The 22233-nt window shown below is 43.5% G+C and overlaps 1 protein-coding gene across 1 annotated transcript in view; it reads left to right on the forward strand.

Annotated features, from left to right (window-relative positions):
* Positions 1–679: 679 nt before the first annotated feature.
* LOC143792928 (uncharacterized) overlaps positions 680–22233 on the forward strand; it is a 45418-nt gene continuing 23864 nt past the window's right edge. The window contains exons 1-4 of the mRNA XM_077279408.1: positions 680–818; positions 13980–14117; positions 15235–15381; positions 15776–15904. Coding sequence (XP_077135523.1) covers positions 737–818; positions 13980–14117; positions 15235–15381; positions 15776–15904 — 496 coding nt within the window. The 5' untranslated portion in view covers positions 680–736. The remainder of the gene's footprint in view (positions 819–13979; positions 14118–15234; positions 15382–15775; positions 15905–22233) is intronic.

The raw sequence follows: 22233 nt of genomic DNA on the forward strand, positions 1-22233 counted from the left end.
GTGACGTCACGGCTTGTGATTGGTTAATGGCGGCCATGTTGCCGGGACGCGGACCAATCACAGCAAGCCGTGACGTATTTTCGTCACGGCTTGCTGTGATTGGTCCGCGGCCCGGCAACATGGGCGCCCTGACCAATCACAAGCCGGGAGTTCGCGTAACCATGTAAAAGCGGGAATTTTAAACAAACAACGCTGCCGGTTCCTGCGCTGAGGTCCCGGCTGCGTCGGAGAGGTAAAGTATAGCGATATTTTTTATTTTAATTCTTTCTTTTACACATTTATATGGTTCCCAGGGCCTGAAGGAGAGTTTCCTCTCCTTCAGACCCTGGGAACCATCAGGAATACCGTCCGATACTTGAGTCCCATTGACTTGTATTGGTATCGGGTATCGGTATCGGATTGGATCCGATACTTTGCCGGTATCGGCCGATACTTTCCGATACCGATACTTTCAAGTATCGGACGGTATCGCTCAACACTATTAGCTAGATGAACTTGCTCCTATAACAATAAATGATTTTATACGTAGGATTACAAAACTAACCTTTCCTGTTCCCTTATTTATCGTCAGACAGACACCTACAGGTAACATATAGCTGTTCATATTTCAGTAGGAGGGATGGGCAGAAGTATAAATTAAAGCTATTAAATAGGAGTTGCCTCGGTGTGGCTAATCTTTAGCTTGGGACCTTATGACAGTAGCTTTCTGGTAGCTGCTGTACCATAAAGTTGAAAGATGACTTGTAAGAAGCTTTTCTTAGTAACTTTCCTGGTTCTATGGATGGGAGTCAGCTCTGTGCCCACAGTAACTGGAAACAGTGAGTAAAATAACCAATGGCCATGTTATAATGCAGCTTTATTACATCTGGATTGCAAGTAATTGTGAATAGGACATTAGAAAATATGGGCACAACTACTTAGATGCAGCATCTGGTATATTATGTGTGCATTTATTACCAGTACATTTTTTTTATTTATTCCTTTAGATTACCCATTGGATTATAGTTCTAAATATGCAGAGACAAATGAGTTGCTAAAAATACTTTATGGATTTTGCAAAAAAAAGTAAGATTGTATTTGTCAGTTATCTGATTTCTAAGACAGAGATATATGAAGCAGCTAAATGAGAAGCCATTGAAGCCATAAATACATGTAAATGACTGAGGAGTTAAACATTTTACGCCAGTGTTTATATGTTTTTTTCTGACTTGAGTGATAAGGAATAATGTACAGAATAGGAAAAAAAAGAACCATCTGCTGCAAGTGGAACCCCTGACCTGTAATTTTGATGCATTTTAGAAAAAAAAGTCTATAATTTGCATTTTAAAACAGATGGCTGCTGTATGGCAGCATAAGATTGAATGAGCTATGATTTTGCTGTCAGGAAGTGGGTGATGGGTTTCACTGTTTCTTAAATATGTCTCTTTATGGTCTATACTGAGAGAAAGTTTGTTCTAAAATTATGAAGAATCATAAGAACAAGGAATTGATATATACGGAACAGCATAAAAGAGCGAGCCGTTTAAACACTATGTAGACTACTATAGGAGATAGATAGATAGAGTGGGTACGGAAAGTATTCAGAACCCTTTAAATTTTTCCCTCTTTGTTTCATTGCAACCATTTGGTAAATTCAAAAAAGTTCATTTTTTGCACATTAATGCACACTCTGCACCCCATCTTGACTGAAAAAAACAGAAATGTAGAAATTTTTGCAAATTTATTAGAAAAACTGAAATATCACATGGTCATAAGTATTCAGACCTTTTGCTCAGACACTTATATTTAAGTCACATACTGTCCATTTCCTTGTCATCCTCCTTGACATGGTTTTTGAGCTAAAAGCCGCCAGCCAATCGAAGGCTGGCAGCTGATGTCAGTGCGCACGTTGCCAGCGTATGATGTTATTGTCATTTGCCGGCGAGTGCGCGCTTGAACTCCGTGGACAGAACTTAGCCACATGAACGTGGCAAGGTTAGGAGAAAGGTTTTTTTATTTTTATTGAAAGTAGCAGGGGGCAGGATGGGAGACAGAGGGAAGAATGGATACACAGGGGGCAAGAATGGAGACACAGAGGGCAAGAATGGAGACACAGGGGGCAAGAGTTGAGACACAAGACAGGATGAGACACAGGGGGCAAGATGGAGAGACGCGGGGGGCAGGATCAAGGGGCAGGATGGAGACATAGGGCAGGATCATGGGGCAGGATCATGGGGCAGGATGGAGACAAATGGAGCAGAATGGAGACAGATGGGGCAGGATCATGGGGACAGATGGGGCAGGATCATGGGGCAGGATGAAGACATGAGGCAGGATGGAAACACATGGAGACACATGGTACAGGATGGATACAATGGAGACATATGGGGCAGGATCATGGGACAGATGTTGCATCATTACAGGGCAGATGGGGCAGGATGATGGGACATCACATGGGGGCAGGATGGGAGAACATATGGCTGGACCCAGAAATGAGACACACAGGGGCCAGGATGGGTATATTATTACAATAGGGGCTAATTAAGGGATATTTTTACTGCAGTCATGTATTTTATTTTTTGAGGATACTGTTTTAAATGGGGTGGCGGTCCTGTCTATGTGCAGAGCGACACTATGTCACCTTTTTTTCTTCATCTGGTGTAGTGTAGAAGTTGGAAAAAATAAGTAATATGTTCAGCAAGCGGTGCTCTAAATACAGTGCCTTGCGAAAGTGTTCGGCCCCCTGGAACTTTTCAACCCTTTCCCACATATGATGCTTCAAACATAAAGATACCAAATGTAAATTTTTGGTGAAGAATCAACAAGTGGAACACAATTGTGAAGTTGATAGAAATTTATTGGTTATTTTAAATTTTTGCGGAAATTCAAAAACTGAAAAGTGGGGCGTGCAATATTATTCAGTCCCTTTTACTTAACATTTTGTTGCGCCACCTTTTGCTGCGATTACAGCTGCAAGTCGCTTGGGGTATGTCTCTATCAGTTTTGTACATCAAGAGACTTAAATTCTTGCCCATTCTTCCTTAGCAAACAGCTCGAGCTCAGTGAGGTTTGATGGAGATCGTTTGTGAACAGCAGTTTTCAGCTCTTTCCACAGATTCTCGATTGATTTGAGGTCTGGACTTTGACTTGGCCATTCTAACACCCAGATACATTTATTTGTGAACCATTCCATTGTAGATTTTGTTTTATGTTTGGAATCATTGTCTTGTTGGAAGACAAATGTCCGTCCCAGTCTCAGGTCTTTTGCAGACTCCAACAGGTTTTCTTCAAGAATGGTCCTGTATTTGGCTCCATCCATCTTCCCATCAATTTTAACCATCTTCCCTGTCCCTGCTGAAGAAATGCAGGCCTAAACCATGATGCTGCCACCACCATGTTTGACAGTGGGGATGGTGTGTTCAGGGTGATGAGCTGTGTTGCCTTTACGCCAAACATATCGTTTGGCATTGTTGCCAAATAGTTTGATTTTGGTTTCATTTGACCAGAGCACCTTCTTCCACATGTTTGGTGTGTCTCCCAGGTGGCTTGTTGCAAACTTTAAACAACACTTTTTACAGATATCTTTGAGAAATGGATTTCTTCTTGCCACTCATCCATAAAGGCCAGATTTGTGCAGTGTATGACTGATTATTGTCTTATGGACAGACTGTCCCACCTCAGCTGTAGATCTCTGCAGTTCATCCAGAGTGATCATGGGCCTCATTATTATTATTATTATTATTATTATTATTTATTTATATAGCACCATTAGTTCCATGGTGCTGTACATGAGAAAGGGGTTACAGATATAGTTTACAGTACACACGTTTACAGTGACAGACTGGTACAGAGGGGAGAGGACCCTGTCCTTGCGGACTTACATTCTATGGGATAGTGGGGAAGAGACACAAGGTAGGGGGCGAGGCGATGGCGATGGCGATGCAGTGGCTCTGGCGATTGAGAGGCGGCGGCTCTTGCGATGGCGAGGCGGCAGAATGGTTATTGCAGGCTGTAGGCTTTCTTGGCTGCATCTCTGATCAGTCTTCTCTTTGTTTGAGATGACAGTTTAGAGGGACAGCCGGGTCTTGGTAGATTTGCAGTGGTATGATACACCTTCCATTTCAATATGATCGCTTGCACAGTGCTCCTTGGGATGTTTAAAGTTTTGGAAATCATTTTCTATCCAAATTTGGCTTTAAACTTCTCCACAATAGTATCACGGTCCAGCCTGTTGTGTTCCTTGGTCTTCATGATGCTCTCTGTGCTTCAAATAGAACCCTGAGACTATCACAGAGCAGGTGCATTTATACGGAGACTTGACTACACACAGGTGGATTATATTTATCATCATTAGTAGGGTTGAGCGACCTTTACATTTATAGGATCGGGTCGGGTTTCACGAAACGCGACTTTTTCAAAAGTCGGGTCGAGTGAAATCGGCCGATCCTATAAAAAAGTCGGGGTCGGCCGAAACTCGAAACCCAATGCAGTGCATTGGGTTTCCAATGGTTCCCAGGGTCTGAAGGAGCGGAAACTCTCCTTCAGGCCCTGGGATCCATATTTAAGTGTAAAATAAAGAATTAAAATAGAAAATATCGCCATACTTACCATCTGATGCGCCCTGGTACTAAGCGGGAACCTTCCTTCCTTAGAATCAGCCTTCCAGGACCTTGCGGTGACGTCGCGGTGACGTCGCGGCTTGTGATTGGTCGTGCGGCCGCCCATGTGACCGCTCGCGCGACCAATCACAAGCCGCGACGTCACCGTGACGTCACCGAAGGTCCTGGAAGGGCTGATTCTTAGGAAGGAAGGCTGCCGGAAAGAAGCCGAGGGTGAGTATATTCCTATTAGGTATATACTCACCCTCGTACGTGCCCTGCTTCTTTCCGGCAGCCTTCCTTCCTAAGAATCAGCCCTTCCAGGACCTTCGGTGACGTCGCGGCTTTTGATTGGTCGCGCGAGCGGTCACATGGGCGGCCGCGCGACCAATCACAAGCCGCGACGTCACCGCGACGTCACCGCAAGGTCCTGGAAGGCTGATTCTAAGGAAGGAATGTTCCCGCTTAGTACCAGGGCGCATCAGATGGTAAGTATAGCGATATTTTTTATTTTAATTCTTTATTTTACACTTAAATCTGAATTCCGATACCAATTCCCGATATCTTAAACATATCGGGAATCGGTATCGGAATTCCGATTCCAGATTCAGAAGATCGCCGACTTCATGGCCGACCCCACACAGGGGTCGGGTTTCATGAAACCCGACTTTGCCAAAAGTCGGCGACTTCTGAAAATTGCCTACCCGTTTCGCTCAACCCTAATCATTAGGCATTTAGGACAACATTGGATCATTCAGAGACGCACAATGAACTTCTGGAGTGAATTTGCTGCACTGAAAGTATAGGGGCCGAATAATATTGCACGCCACACTTTTCAGTTTTTCAATTTCTACAAAAATTTAAAATAACCAATAAATTTCATTCAACTTCACAATTGTGTTCCACTTGTCATTGATTCTTCACCAAAAATTTACATGTGGTATCTTTATGTTTAAAGCATGATATGTGGGAAAAGGTTGAAAAGTTCCAGGGGGCCGAATACTTTTACAAGACACTGTAACTGTTATTTCCTGCAGAGACCAGCCTTGGCTAGAAGAAGTGATGGCGGTATGTGCTGGATGAAGATGAAAAGCAAAGATGAACGACTTCACCTAGAGACGTCACTGGTGAGTCAGCGTGTTTCCTGTACACTGACACTATACACTGTATACTATATACAGCAGTCCTTTGTACAATGTCACCAGTGATCACTGTATTACCTTTACATTGACACTATATACAGAGCTCCTCTGTATAATGTCATTGATCACTGTATAAACTGTACAATATATACAGCAATCATGTGTATAATGTCACTGTTGGTCCCTGTATTACCTGTACACTGATACTGTATACAGAGCTCCTGTGTATAATGTCACCAGTAATCACTGTATTACCTGTATACAGACACTACATACTAAGTACAGATCTACTGTGTATAATGGCACTTATGGTGATATTAGTATTGTTTTCTTATTAATGATCAGTATTGTAGTATTCAGTCACTATGTGGTGGTAATATGTTGTCCGGCCATGGTGTGGTGGTATTTGTTCCTTTTTTGTGATATTATTCTGTCACTGTAGTGGTAATATGTGGTCTGGACATGGTGTGGCAGTATTTGTTCCTTGTATGTGCTGTTATTTGGTCATTATGTGGTGGCAATGTGTGGTCTGATCATGGTGTGGCGGCATTTGTTCCTTGTATGTGATATAATTCGGTCACTGTGGTGGTAATATGTGATCTAGACATAGTGTGGCGGTATTTGTTCCTTGTATGTGGTATTATAGGTCACTATGTGGTGGTAATATGGTGTCTGGTTATGGTGCAGTTGTATTTGTCCCTTGTATGTGATATTATTGGTCATTTTAAACATTGAAAAATAAATAGAAATATACAAAAATTTGTATTGGATATTTTAACAAATGATTAATAGGATAGAGTAGAGTAGTGCTCGGCCAAAAGAGTCAACCTTGTCGTGGTGGCAACTTAAAAAATCTTTTGTCCAAAACAAAAGCTGCTGGCTATATTTGTGATCTGGTGATGGGAACTGTTAGGCCGGGTCACACTTGCAAGTTCAATGCGAGAAACTTGCATCAAATCCCAGCACTGCCATCGGCACTCGGGACCGGAGTTTGCGGCTGCATGTCTTCTATGCAGCCATACCCTCAGATCCCGAGTGCCGGTGACAGTGCCAGGACTTGATGCAAGAGACTCACGCGAGTTTCTTGCATTGAACTCGCAAGTGTGACCCCGGCCTTAATGTGTGATTGGTGAGAAGTGGAGTTTTTCCAAGAGAGAGTGGTGGGGCTGTGGACAGTTCAAGGGGTGGAGCCTGGGCAGAGTCTCAAAGGGGCTCCAAAGATTTTGCCAGTATGGGGCCCTGAAATTCCTAGTGGCAGCCCTGGATATATAGATAGATAGATAAGTGATAGATAGATTTATAGGATAGGTGGATAGATAGATAGATAGATAGATAGATAGATAGATAGATAGACAGATTGATTGATTTATAGGATAGATAGAGTTATAAGTGATAGATTTCTAGGATAGATAGATGATAGATTTATATTATAGATAGATGATGGATAAGTGATAAATAGATTTATAGGATTGATACATAAGTGATAGATAGATGGAGAAGTGATAGATTTATAGGATAGATAGATGATAGATTTATAGGATAGATAGATAAGTGATAGATAGATAGATAGATAGATAGTGTGGTGAAACGCTACCTGAGTGGGTTGGGGAACACTCACTTGGCACAGGATTTAAGCACTCAGGCACGGTTTCTCCATGTAAACAGTCTAATTCGGTTTATTAAACGACATAAACCACATAACATACAGTCTATATCATTACATACATCAACGGAACACGTTAACCATCGACAGTCTGTTCCAATGGCAGATCCGTAACCCCTTGTTACCTGGAGTTACCTTTCAGGAGCTCCAGCTCCACACAATGACTCATGCCAGTGCTGGTTCACAGGGGAAAACTGCCTCACTGGGATCACCGTCCTTGTGACCAGGGCACCTCGGATAGTCCAGACCCACAGTAGGAACTGTAGCTTCCCCAACACAGAAACCATCTCAGGTTCTGTAGATGCAGCCTCTCCATGCCCTTCCAGGAAGTCCAATCACAGGCACTTCCAACACACAAGCCATCAGTCCATGGTCTTACCAGGTGCTTGCAGGACTCCAGTCCATCCCAGGAAAATCCAACACCCTGACCATTCCAGGACGCACACTCTCACCAGGTGCTTGCAGGACTCCAGTCCATCTCAGGACAATCCAACACACTTAGCATTCAGGTCCACAGTCTCTCTAGGTGCTTCCAGGAAGCCTCCACTCACAGGAGTTTCCAACACTGACCACTGGGTCCACGGTCTCTCAGGTGCTTCCAGGAAGACTCCACTCACAGGAGACTCCAACACTGACCGTCCAGGACCTTGCACATGGACCACACAGATCCATACACTCTGACCCTGTGACAAGACCTCAGTCACATTAAATGGTTGTAACCACTCCCCTAGATGGGAGTGTGTGTGGTTAGCCAGTCCCGCTCAGCCCACCAGCTAACCCTGTAAGCCCGCCCTTATAAGTAAACACAACAAACTCTTGTGGAACTATAAGTCCCAGCATAACCATATAATTTTGGGCTTACAGCACAGAGCACCTCTGCGACACATACCGGCCATTTACAATCCTGCCGGACTTTGTCTCATCACCATAATTATGCCTCCAAGCGCATCCTGAAGCACACACACAGCGCCCCCTGGCTGTAACATGGGTTACCGCACCACAATAGATGAAAATGAAAATCATACGCGTTTCAACTGTCGTGCCGCCTTAGACACAATGACTAAGGCGGTACGACCGTTGAAACGCGTATGATTTTGAATGCACTTTAAGCCTGTGACTGTCACTGGTATGAATCACCCGTTTTTGTGTCTCTGGCTATAAAGATGGATTTTGGACTTATGTTCTTTTAATGAAAATGGAATAAAAATTATTTTTTATGGACATCACCCACGCTGGACTTCTGCTTCACCTACATCTTACTGAGTAACAATACAGCTTGGAGTTAATGTTTCCATGGTTTCTGTATGTCTTGGCCTTCACAGAGTGTTGCTGTGCTTTTTTTATACATGTTGTGCAGTTACTGCAGCTTGCACCTATTCACACTAATGAGGTGCTTGTCAGGTTTTTCATACAAGTTACTAAAGGCCACATGTGTAAAGATTGGCATACAGCACTCTAATATTCTTTAGTAAAATGTTGCTGAATATCCCATTGTATTATTTAATAACTTGACAGTGCATGCAAATTTATAGCTGTGCACAGTTTATTCAATCAGAATGCCTTACAGGCAACATTAGCAATTCATACCACTTTACTAAGAGCTCAACATGTAATAGGAAACATAGGCTTTAATTTTCTAGGACCCAGGCCGCTAACTTCTGAAATCTTAAAAATGAGTTTGTAACCCTGACCCCTTTATTTTACCTAGATAAGCAGACATTTAATTTTTCTTTTTCTGCTGGTTGGACACAAAATCATGTACAGAGCTGCCATTGTCACCTAGCATAGCATCCTGCTTTGTTTGCAGGGTAATTTACTAAAATTTTCATTAGACTTCAAAATTGAAGATGTAATGTATCATTGGATCTTTAAAGGGGTTTTGCGGTCTTCTTTAAAAGTTAGTTTGGATACATATAAAAGTGAAAAGAAGGCATTCTAAAATCGTGAATTCACCTTCCACTTTTGACCACCAGTCATCTGACCATCGAGGCCACTGATTGACTGCAGGGTCAGGAAACTGGTGGTGGAGACATCTTCTTTAGTCCAGCAGAGATGGCTGGAGCAACAGCGGTTGGAGGGAAGGGCAGATCCTGATGATCAGAATGCCCTCTTTTTCTCTTTTATAGACACCTCTCCTCACTTCTAACTTTTAAAGAAGTCCAGAATATGCCTCTCAAGTGAATCTTTTACCAAACAAACCCCTTCAATAAGGAGCATCTATACGATAAGGGAGATTTCAGGGTGCAGTCAAAAAAAGTGCACTTTATGCTTAGAATTGCGACTACTGAACTCGTTGGCTGAGAGATAATTCACTGATCCACTAAATCTTTTTTGCTCACAGGTTCTCTGCCAGCAATGTTCATCTTGTGAAATCAGGCCTACTGAGTCCTTTTATAAAGTGATTGCCCAAATAAAGGGGCCGTGCCAGTAAGACAATTCTTTACGTTTACATACCCCGGCAGAATTTTTGCTTTCTTGCCTGTTTCAGAGAATATGAATGATAAAACCAAAACTTTTTCTCCACTCATGGTTAGTGGTTGAGTTAAGCCATTTATCGTCAAACTACTGTGTTTTCCTCTTTTTAACCCCTTAGCGACCGCCGATACGCCTTTGAATGGCGGCAGTTAAGGGTACTTAAACCACAGCACCATTAATTAACGGCGCTGAGGAATTAGGGTATAGCGCCCACCAGAGTCAAAATTTCTCAGGGGTCTCGGCTACCGGGGGTAGCTGAGAACCCAGAGAACATGATTCAGGTTGGTTTTTACCTACCCCGGTGTTGCGATCGCCGTTATTAACAGTATAACGGTGACCGCAAAAAAAAAGTCAGATTTTCCATTTTATATCTCTCTCCTCTGATGTGACTGCACAACAGAGGAGAGAAATAGTATCCCCCAGTCCCTCGATCACCCCCCTGGTACCTCTGGTGACCCTGCATGCCACTGTGAAGTCCACCGGGCCGTCGGTGACATCTTCCAAAAGTAAATGGCAGGTGCATGCTCAATGTGCCCGCCGAGATCTGCCGCCCGGCAGCCGGCAACCATAGGAAATAAAAATAATTTTTTTTTAAAATTAGTTAAAAATAATAAAATATTTTTTTCTATTTATTTCCATTTTTCCATAAGGGTTAGATTTGGACTAAATATAGGGTTTGGGCTAAAGTTAGGGTTAGGGTTGGGCTAAAGTGAGTTTGGCTAAAGTTAGGGTTAGGGTTAGGACTAGGGTTAGGGCTAGGGTTGGGATTAAGATTAGGGTTGGGATTAGGGTTAGTGGCATGTTAGGGATAGGTTTGTGCTTAGGGTTATGGTTAGGGTTGGGATTAGGGTCAGGGGTGTGTTGGGGTTAGGTTTGTAGTTAGGGTTATGGTTAGGGTTGGGATTAGGGTTAGGGGTGTGTTGAGGTTAGGTTTGTGGTTAGGGTTATGGTTAGGGTTGGGATTAGGGTTAGGGGTGTGTTGGGGTTAGGTTTGTGGTTAGGATTATGGTTAGAGTTGGGATTAGGGTTAGGGGTGTGTTGGGGCTAGGTTTGTGGTTAGGGTTATGGCTAGGGTTGTGATTAGGGATAGCGGTGTGTTGGGGTAAGGTTTGTGGTTAGGGTTATGGATAGGGTTGAGATTAGGGTTAGGGGTGTGTTGGGATTAGGTTTGTGGTTATAGTTAGGGTTCGGATTAGGGTAAGGAATGTGTTGGGGTTAGGGTTGTGGTTAGGGTTATGGTTAGGGTTGGGATAAGGGTTAGGGGTGTGTTGGGGTTAGAGTTGGAGTTAGAATTGGGGGTATCCACTGTTTAGGTACATCAGGGGGTCTTCAAACGCGACATGGCACCACCATTGATTCCAGCCAATTTTGCATTCAAAAAGTCAAACGGTGCTCCCTCCCTTCTGAGCCCAGCCATGCACCCAAACAGTGGCTTTTCCGCACATTTGGGGTAACGGCGCACTCAGGAGAAATTGCACAAAAGATTTTGTGGTCCATTTTCTCCTGATACCCTTGTGAAAATAAAAAAAATTGGTTCCAAAGAAAAAATTGTGAAAAAAGTTAAATGTTCATTTTTTCCTTCCACATTGCGTTAGTTCTCATGAAGCACCTGAAGGGTTAATAAACTTCTTGAATGTGGTTTTGCAGACCTTGAGGGGTGCAGTTTTTAGTATGGTGTCACTTTTGGGTATTTTCTGTTATATTGACCCCCCAAAGTCACTTTAAATGTGAGGTGGTCCCTAAAAAAATTGGTTTTGTAAATTTTGTTGGAAAAATGAGAAATCGCTGGTCAACTTTCAACCCTTATAACTTCCTAACAAAAAAACTTTTGTTTCCAAAATTGTGCTTATGTAAAGTAGACATTTGGGACATTTTATTTATTTAGTACTTTGCATGACACCTCTCTCTGATTTAAGGGCATAAAAATTAAAACTTTGAAAATTGCAACATTTTTTAAATTTTAGCTATATTTCCATTTTTTTCATAAATAAACGCAAGTCATATCAAAGAAACTTTACCACTATAATGAAGTACAATATGTCACGAAAAAACATTCTCAGAATCAGTGGGACACGTTGAAGCGTTCCAAAGTTATAACCTCATAAATTGACAGTGGTCAGAATTGTAAAAATTGGCTTAGTAATTAAGCACCAAATTGTCTCCGTCACTAATGAGTTAAATCATAATGACAACCCAAAACATTCAAATGACCCTGATCAAAAGCTCACATACCCCATTTCTTAATACCATGTATTGCCGCCTCTAACATCAATGACAGCTTGTAGTCTTTTGTGGAAGTCGTGGATGAGGTTCTTTATTTTCTCAGATGGTAAAGCTGCCCACTCTTCTTGGCAAAACGCCTCCAGTTCATGTAAATTTCTGGGCTGTCTAGCATGAACTGCATGCTTGAGATCTCCTAAGAGTGGCTCAATGATTTTCAGGTCAGGAGACTGAGATGGCCACTCCGGAACCTTCACTTTGCTCTGCTGTAGCCAATGACAGGTCGACTTGGCCTTGTGTTTTGGATCGTTGTCATGGTGGAACATCCAAGTACATTCCATGCGCAGCTTCCTGGCTGATGAGTGCAAATTTGCCTTCAGTATATTTTGATAATGTGTTGCATTTATATTTCTTTCAACTTTGACCAAGTTTCCTGTGCCTTTGTAGCTTATTCATCCCCTAAACATCAGCAATCCATCTTTGTACTTTACAGTAGTAATGGTGTTCCTTTCATCATGGACCTTGTTGACCTCTCTCCAAATGTAATGTCTATGGTTGTGGCCAAAAAGTTAAATTTAGGTCTCATCACTCCAAATTACCTTGTTCCAGAAGTTTTGAGGCTTGTCTCTGTGCTGTTTTGCATATTATTGGTGAGATACTTTGTGGCATTTGCACAGTAATGGCTTTCTTCTGATGACCATGCAGCCCATTTTTCTTCAAGTGCCTCTTTATTGTGCATCTTGAAACAGCCACACCGCTAGTTTTCAGAGCGTCCTGTATTTCAGCTGATGTTATTTGTGGGTTTTTCTTTGCATGCCGAACAATTTTCCTGACACTGTGGACTATAGTTTTATTGGTCTACCTGAATGTGGTTTTATTTTTACAGAACCCCTGATTTTCTATTTGTTAATCATAGTTTGAATGCTGTTGACTGGCATGATCAATTCCTTGGATCTCTGTTTGTATCCCTTTCCTGTTCAACTACCTTTCCCAATAGATCTGTTGACAATTCTTTTGCTTTCCCCATGACTTACAATCCAGAAACGTCACAGGCTGGATGAAAGATAGAATAGTCTTTTTGAATCCCAGAAACTCACTCAGCTTTTATGCACCCACACTGATTACAAGCAAACAGTTCACAGGTGAGGATGTTACTTTTAGTAGCCATTCAAACCTATTTGTGTCAACTTCTGTGCATGATATCAGGCCAAAATCACCAGGGTATGTGAACTTTTGATCAGGGTCATTTGTATGTTTTGGGTTGTCATTATGATTTAAAAAGAGAAAACACAGTAGTTTGACAATAAATGACTTCACCCTACCACTAAGCGCATGAGTGTTGAAAAGGTTTTGGTGTTATCAATCATATTCTCTGAAAAAAGGCCAAGAAAGCAAAAATTCTGCCCGGGTATGTAAACTTTTGAGCACCACTGTACATGCAGTATAATTTTCTCAAAACTGAGGTGGAACATGCACTAAACAGCTTTGAGTTCACGTTCTGATCTCTTCTTTACCACTAGTGGTCCTGCCCATTTGTATTGCATCCTTAAGATCTTTCCGTTAATAATAACACATGACCAACTTCATACCTAGTTGAGTTCATTTGCATAGAGAAGATGTATACATTTGAATCAATATGACTTCTATTGTTTTCCTGTACGTGGCCATGAAACACAAATATGTCCTCATTTTACATCTACATTTATATGCTTACCATAACAAACAGTATAGTGATTGGTATATCAATCAAAGGAAGTGGCACGACCTTTCTGCTCATGTCAGCTAAACAGAGACAATGGGAGAAGAAATAATATAATTAACCACGAGTTAATGTTCATTAGCATTCTGTACACTAAAAATGTGTATCTAACACTTTCACAATCTATGCTTTTTTTCCTGAAGCTAAAAGAGGAGTATGTCCAAAGTCAGTGGCGTCAATTAAATCTATGGCTTCCTGTGATAATTGTTCTAATGACATTGAATGCTCAGACAACATGAAATGCTGCAATACCGGATGTGGACGCCAATGTGTAAATGCCGGTATGGTTTTATATAGTTATCTTATATTTTTTGTTGGTGTTCTACTGTTACAAGTGTAGCCAAAAGACTGTTAAAGCGAACTTGTCACCGTGTTTGGCCGATATGAGGTAAAGCCACCACCTTTCTATAATGCTGAATATCTGCCCCGAACCCAACCTGAAAGAGAAGAAAAAGAGCTTTTATTATTCTCACCTGCAGGGCAGCCGGGTCCAAGGGGGGTTGCTGGTCTTGGTCTGTTGCCTTCCCTCTTCTTATGATCGCTTCCATCCTTTTTGCTTCATGTGGATGATGCATCCCTTTGTCATCCACACAGTCTCCCCGCCATCGCGCTCCTGCACAGGCATACTTATTTGTCCTGTTGAGGGCTGAGTAAAGTACTGCAGTGCGCAGGTGCCCGGAAAGGTCAGAGAGGCCCAGCGCCTGTGCACAGCAATACTTTACGCTGCCCTAGTCATGGCAGAGAAGCACGTCTGCACAAGAGCAAAATGATGGGGAGACAGTGTGCATGACATAGGGACGCATCATCCACATGAAGCAAAAAGAATGATGATCATAAGAACATGGAAGGCACCAGACCAAAAACATCGACACCCCTTGGAACGGACCGCCCCACAGGTGACTATAATAAAAGCTCTTTTTCTTCCCATGCAGGTCAGGTTTGGGGCACATGTACAGCATTATAGAAGGCTGTTTATCAGGCCTGAAAGGTGATGGCTGCCACTCGTATCGGTCAAACCTGTTGGCAGGTTCCCATTAAATTATAGAAATTTCATAGAAATCAATGTATGCATTACACTTACAACACTGTTATTGATTAGGCTCATTGGTATGAAGTTTGTATAACATTGCATGAAAAACATCGTGCTTTCAAGTCAGCTCCATTGGGTGCCATATGTATTATTCTCCCATAGAAGTAATAGAAATACTTCATCTGATGAAACGTGAAACTTTTTTTCTTTGTGTCTGACAAAAGATGATGGAAGTTGTTGCAACTTCTGATTTTTCTCATGTCAAAGGCTTTCTCCACTTCAGGCAACCTAGCCATATTTTAATGTACAATTGTCCTAAACAGTATGTAGTTTCATATTTAGAATTTGATTTTGACTGTTTCCTTTAGAACGTCTTGGATTCTGCTCATTAAATGACCTGCCAGTGAAAGAAGGTGTAACTGAAAATCCAAAATGTTTCAGTGATTTTGACTGTCCTAAAAATACTAAATGTTGTGAGCGTGGACCTTCAAAAGACTGCATGCTACTATTAGACGGTATTATTTTTTTGTTACTGAAGTTTTATTAGTTGCTAAATACCCTTCTGTGTTGAGCAGAGATATCTCAATGATTGTTAAAATTCCATATAAATATATAAGCTATAGAATGTATAATTTCAAAGCATAAGGTGGAAAAAATTTTATATGCCTTGGAGCAATAATACAATAAATTTTACACAGAGTCCCAAAGACCTTTCAGCATCCCAGCATTTTGTACAAGTCCAGATTGATATACTGTTTGGGCACTAGCAATATATTCAATCCTGTAAATAATGACAAGACTGTAACTGTTGTTGTTGGTGTGATAATAAGCAGCAATTATTTATAGTGTTGTACTATCATAAATATTGTAATGGTATATTTTATCTTTTTTTTTTCAATACTTGTTTAGAAAAACCAGGAAAATGTCCTGACGTCTGTGAACCAAAGTCTGACCTTAAATGCTCTACTGATAGAGATTGTCCAGATAATCTGAAGTGCTGTCCTCACTGCAATCAGACGTGCGCTGTGCCTGTTAAAGGTAACAGCTTCTCAAATATCAAATAAGTTCACTTGGTTGTAAGTTACGATATGAAAAACAATGTTTGATTTAATTACTATATGAAAAATTGACAGCAGTTCTCTTTAATGTGAACGGATGATCCGCCAGAACAAACAAGACACTGAAATCAAAAAAACTGAGATAAGATTTCACAAACACAAATGTCATACTGACACAACACATCGGGAGTCATTTATTTTCTTTGTCTTAAATAACAACACAACAATGTGTCACTAGGGTTGAGCGAAACGGATCGTTCATTTTCATAAGTCGCCGATTTTTTTTTGGCAAAGTCGGCGTCTCATGAAACCGAGCCGATCCCTGTGTGGGGTCTGCCATGTGGTACGCGACTTTCGCGCCAAAGTCGCGTTTCAATGACGCTAAAAGCGCCATTTCTCAGCCAATGAAGGTGGACGCAGAGTGTGGGCAGTGTGATGACATAGATCTCAGTCCCCACCATCTTAGAGAAGGGCATTGCAGTGATTGGCTTGCTTTCTGCGGCGTCACAGGGGCTATAAAGGGGCGTTCCCGCCGACCGCCATCTTACTGCTGCTGATCTGAGCGTAGGGAGAGGTTGCTGCAGCTTCTTCGGAAGCAGGGATAGTGATAGGCAGGGTACATAAAGCTACAAACCGCTTGTGCTGTAGCGATTTCCACTGTCCAACACCACCTTTTGATTGCAGGGACAGTGGAAGCTACATTTTTTTTTCCTCAGCGCTGTAGCTCATTGGGCTGCACTAGAAGGCTCCCTGACCCTGATAGCTGCGTTGCTGTGCCTGTGTGTACGCCGCTGTGCAAACCAACTGCTTTTTTCAAAGCACAAATCCTGTTTTTCCTTCCTTTCTGCACAGCTATCTTGTGTGTTTGTCCACACTTTTGTGTGCAGCAGTCCTTTTTATAGCTGCCTGCCATACTTTTCTGAGATAACTGCAGGGAGATAAATATTGGCAAGTCTGCCTCCGTGCCATTGCTGTGTGTAGTATCTGTCTCTCATTGTGTGGCACCGAAAACACTGTGTAATACTTGGCCTTTTTTTTTTTTTTTGGGTACATTCTCCCTTTTCCAAAAAAAAAAATTAGTGGGAGATAAATATTGGCAAGTCTGCCTCCGTGCCATTGCTGTGTGTGGTATCTGTCTCTCATTGTGTGCCACCGAAAACACTGTGTAATACTTGGCCCTTTTTTTTTTTTTGCTAAATTCTCCCTTTTCCCAAAAAAAAATTAGTGGGAGATAAATATTGGCAAGTCTGCCTCCGTGCCATTGCTGTGTGTGGTATCTGTCTCTCATTGTGGGCCACCGAAAACACTGTGTAATACTTGGCCCTTTTTTTTTTTTGCTAAATTCTCCCTTTTCCCAAAAAAAATTAGTGGGAGATAAATATTGGCAAGTCTGCCTCCGTGCCATTGCTGTGTGTGGCATCTGTCTGTCATTGTGTGGCACCGAAAACACTGTGTAATACTTGGCCATTTTTTTTTTTTTGGGTACATTCTCCCTTTTCCAAAAAAAAATTAGTGGGAGATAAATATTGGCAAGTCTGCCTCCGTGCCATTGCTGTGTGTGTGTGGTATCTGTCTCTCATTGTGTGCCACCGAAAACACTGTGTAATACTTGGCCATTTTTTTTTTTTTTAGGGTAAATTCCCCCAGAAAAAAATAAATAAATAGTGGGAGATTAAGATTGGCATTTCTGCTTGAGTGCTGGTCCTGTGTGTGCCATCTGTCTCAAATTATTGGGGCACAGAAAACCTAGTGTGTAACATTGGGCCTGATTTTCCTTTCAGTGTCAGGCACCTATGAAGGTATATATAAATCCTACAGAAGTTTGAGTTCACCTGATAAGTTGTTTTACAGTAACAAATAGCGTTACTTTGGTTACGTTTTGCAAACAATGAGGAAGTCTAGTGGAAGAGGTCGTGGCCGTGGGCGGTCATTGTCAGCTGGTAATGATGGTAGTGGTGGTGGAGCATCAGGTGGTCGTGGTAAAAGCAGTACAGCACCTAAGTCTCGAGTTGTTGAGCCAGGTTCGTTGTCTGGCTACACAAGGCCTCGAACGCTCTCTTTTCTGGGAGTAGGAAATCCACTTTTGAAGCCGGAGCAGGAGGAACAAGTATTGGCTTTCATTGCTGACTCTGCCTCTAACTCTTTCGCCTCCTCCTCGGAAAGTGCCAAATGTCAGAGCAGTGCATCGTCAGTGGATGCTCCCGGTCAGGAACAAGTCGCTTCCTTGTGTCCTTCACTAAAAACAACAGTGAAGGATGCGTCAGTCGACACAACAGGTTACTCCATGGAGCTCTTTACACATACCGTTCCTGGGTTAGACAGTGAAACAGTTAACAGGCCATGTCCATTAGAAGTTGAATCGGACATGGAGTGCACAGATGCACAGCCACAGCCAGATTACTATGCTGTTCCTTTGACTCAGACCAGAACATTGCCCTCGCAGTGTACTGAGGCAGAATCAAAACCAGCGGAGACTATGGTGCTCCGTCACGAACGCAATACCACCGGCTTACACGGTGACACAGACGAAGTTGCACACAACATAGAAGAGGAGGTCATAGATGACCCAGTTGTGGACCCTGATTGGCTGCCATTGGGGGAACAGGGTGCAGGCGGCAGTAGTTCTGAAGCGGAGGAGGAGGAGCCGCAGCAGGCATCAGCATCACAACAGGTTCCATCTACCGGGCCCGTATCTGGCCAAAAACGCGTGGCACAACCAAAACCAGTTGGAGGACAGCGTGGCCATCCGGTTAAAGAAGCTCAGTCTGCAATGCCTGAAAAGGTATCCGATAGTAGAAAGAGTGCAGTCTGGCATTTTTTTAAACAACATCCAAATGATCAGCGCAAAGTCATCTGTCAAAAATGTTCAACTACCTTAAGCAGAGGTCAGAATCTTAAAAGTCTAAATACAAGTTGCATGCATAGACATTTATCCACCATGCATTTGCAAGCCTAGACTAACTACCAAACGTCCCTAAAGGTTGCAGCACCCTCGGCCAATGAAGCTAGTCAGCAACGCTACATCCCTTCCCTCCCTGTAAGCCGACCATTTCCCACACCACCTGCAGTATCTGTGCAGCTTTCGTCGCCAGGCCAAAGCAGTCAGGGAATCACCAGGTTAGTAGTAGGAAACACTGCATGTAGGGCACCGGCAAGAATACCATCTCCAACCCTCTCTCACTCACCCATGTCCACCGGCACCACCGCTAGTTCCACGATCTCCAGCTCTTCAGTCCAGCTCACCCTACATGAGACTCTTGTTAGGAAAAGGAAGTACTCATCCTCGCATCCGCGTACACAGGGTTTGAACGCCCACATTGCTAGACTAATCTCATTAGAGATGATGCCCTACCGGTTAGTTGAAAGCGAAGCTTTCAAAGCGCTGATGGACTACGCTGTACCACGCTACGAGCTACACAGTCGGCACTTCTTTTCTAGAAAAGCCATCCCAGCCCTCCAACAGCATGTTAAAGACCGCATCGTCCATGCACTCAGGCAGTCTGTGACTACAAAGGTGCACCTGACAACAGATGCATGGACCAGTAGGCATGGCCAGGGACGTTACGTGTCCATCACGGCACACTGGGTGAATGTGGTGGATGCAGGCTCCACAGGGGACAGCAATATTGGGACAGTTCTGCCTAGCCCACGGTCAAGGAAAGAGTTGGCTGTAGGCGTTCGCCCCCCCTCCTCCTCTTCCTCCTCCTCCTGCAGAAGCGAGAGCTCGTCCACAGACCGCAGTCGCACATCCACTCCATCCGCAGCTGCCACTGTTGCACACCAGGTGTGCCATTATGGGACAGCTAGTGGCAAGCGTCAGCAGGCTGTATTGGCAATGAAGTGTTTGGACGACAACAGACACACCGCGGAAGTTCTGTCCGAGTTCTTGCAGAAATAAACTCAGTCATGGCTGGGCACTGTACATCTTGAGGCAGGCAAGGTAGTGAGTGATAACTGAAGGAATTTCATGGCTGCCATAGCCCTTTCCCAACTGAAACACATTCCTTGCCTGGCTCACACCTTAAACCTGATGGTGCAGTGCTTCCTGAAAAGTTATCCGGGGTTACCCGACCTGCTCCTCAAAGTGCGCAGACTTTGCTCGCATATCCGCCGTTCGCCTGTACACTCCAGCCGTATGCAGAACTATCAGCGTTCTTTGAACCTTCCTCAGCATCGCCTAATCATCGACGTTGCAGCAAGGTGGAACTCCACACTGCACATGCTTCAGAGAGTGTGCGAACAGAGGCGTGCTGTTATGTATTTGTGGGAGGATACACGGGCAGGCAGTTGGATGGCAGACATGGAGTTGTCAGGTGTGCAGTGGTCGAAGCTACAAGACCTGTGTCAAGTCCTTCAGTGTTTTGAGGAATGCACACGGCTGGTTAGTGCAGACAACGCAATAATAAGCATGAGCATCCCCCTAATGCGTCTGCTGATGCAAAGTTTGACGCACATAAAGGAGCAGGCGTCTGCAGCCGAGGAAGAGGAAAGCCTTGATGACAGTCAGCCATTGTCTGGTCAGGGCCGTGTAGAGGACGCGGTAGCGGGCGAAGAGGAGGAGGAGGACGAGGAGGATGATGGGGATGAGTACTTTTTTAATGAGGAAGCTTCTCCTGGGCCAACAGAAATTAGTGGCGTTGCAAGGCTGGGTTCTGTTTTTGTAAGGGAGACAAGTGACGTAGATTTGCCTGTAACTGCCCCTCAAACCAGCACAACCGCAGATTTGCCAACTGGAACTTTGGCCCACATGGCGGATTATGCCTTACGTATCCTCAAAAAGGACCCACGCATTATTAAAATGATGAGCGATGACGATTACTGGTTGGCCTGCATCCTTGACCCTCGCTATAAAGGCAAATTGCAAAATATTATGCCGCATGAGAACCTCGAACAAATATTAGCAACCAAACAAGCTACTCTTGTAGACCGTTTGATTCAGGCATTCCCAGCACACAGCGCCGGTGATGGTTCTCACACAAGCTGCAGGGGGCTACAGGGCAGAGGTGTTAGAGGTGCACAGATCAGAAGTGGTGTTGGACAGAGGGGTTTTCTGACCAGGTTGTGGAGTGATTTCGCAATGACCGCAGACAGGACAGGTACTGCAGCATCTATTCAAAGTGACAGGAGACAACATTTGTCCAGTATGGTTACTAACTATTTTTCAGCCCTTATTGATGTTCTCCCTCAACCGTCATTCCCATTTGATTACTGGGCATCCAAATTAGACACCTGGCCTGAATTGGCAGAATATGCGTTGCAGGAGCTTGCTTGCCCAGCAGCTAGTGTGCTATCAGAAAGAGTATTCAGTGCTGCTGGTTCAATATTAACCGAATAAAGGACTCGTCTGGCTACCCAAAATGTGGATGATCTCACCTTCATTAAAATGAACCACTCCTGGATTTCAAATTAATTTGCCCCACCTTTCCCGGCTGACACCTAGCTTTCCTATAAAAAGGTCTTGCTTGTGGACTTGTCTTACTGAGTGTTAAAATCTCTTAATTTGCAGCAGCTGTTTGACCAGCATACGACATGTTTACACCTCCCCCAATGGGAAAACTCCCCCCACGGGGCCGTTGTCTCACTCTCGACACTTGGCGCAAGCACCCGTTAGTTACAGTGCTGTTTGTCAGAAGAGGTGGGTGTGCTCGCTTTTGGTCGATGGCACTGCCACCGGGTCCCTCATAGTACAATGTAGTGGTGTCTCTGGCGGTGGTGGTGCGCACCCAACGTCAGACACACCGTTGTAACATGAGGGGCCCTGGGGCGGTACTGCCGGCCACAAGAGAGTTCCCCCCCCAGCTCAAACTGTGCTCTACCACGTGCCAAATTATCTCGCACAGCTCCACCAATGTTTAGTCTATGCGCTGACATCATTCAATGCCTGGCACTGACAATCAATACCAATTTGTTGACATCTATGATGATAGTTAAAGTAGTCTGGGTCAGTGTCCTATATTGACACCAGTAAATACTAATTTACTGCCAAATTACTTTGTCATAAACTCTGCAGATGAGCCCACCCCTGTACCTAAGCATGCCACCCTTTTTTTTATTTATAGTTGTTTTGCGAGACATTAACATCTATTTATTTTTTGGGAGTACTAACTGTGTCAGACACTTCTTGCAATACTCCTCCACTGACCACAATGCTGCCTGCCTGTGTATCCATGTAACCGATTTAAAACTGCCATGCCTGCCTATTGTTTGTTATTTTAGGCCTTTGATAGCCTGTCTGCGGCCCCTACTTGCAATACTCCTCCACTGACCACAATGCTGCCTGGAGTGCCTGCCTGTGTATCCATGTAACCG

Source organism: Ranitomeya variabilis, chromosome 1 (assembly GCF_051348905.1).
Source record: "Ranitomeya variabilis isolate aRanVar5 chromosome 1, aRanVar5.hap1, whole genome shotgun sequence".
NCBI classification, from domain to species: Eukaryota; Metazoa; Chordata; class Amphibia; order Anura; family Dendrobatidae; genus Ranitomeya; species Ranitomeya variabilis.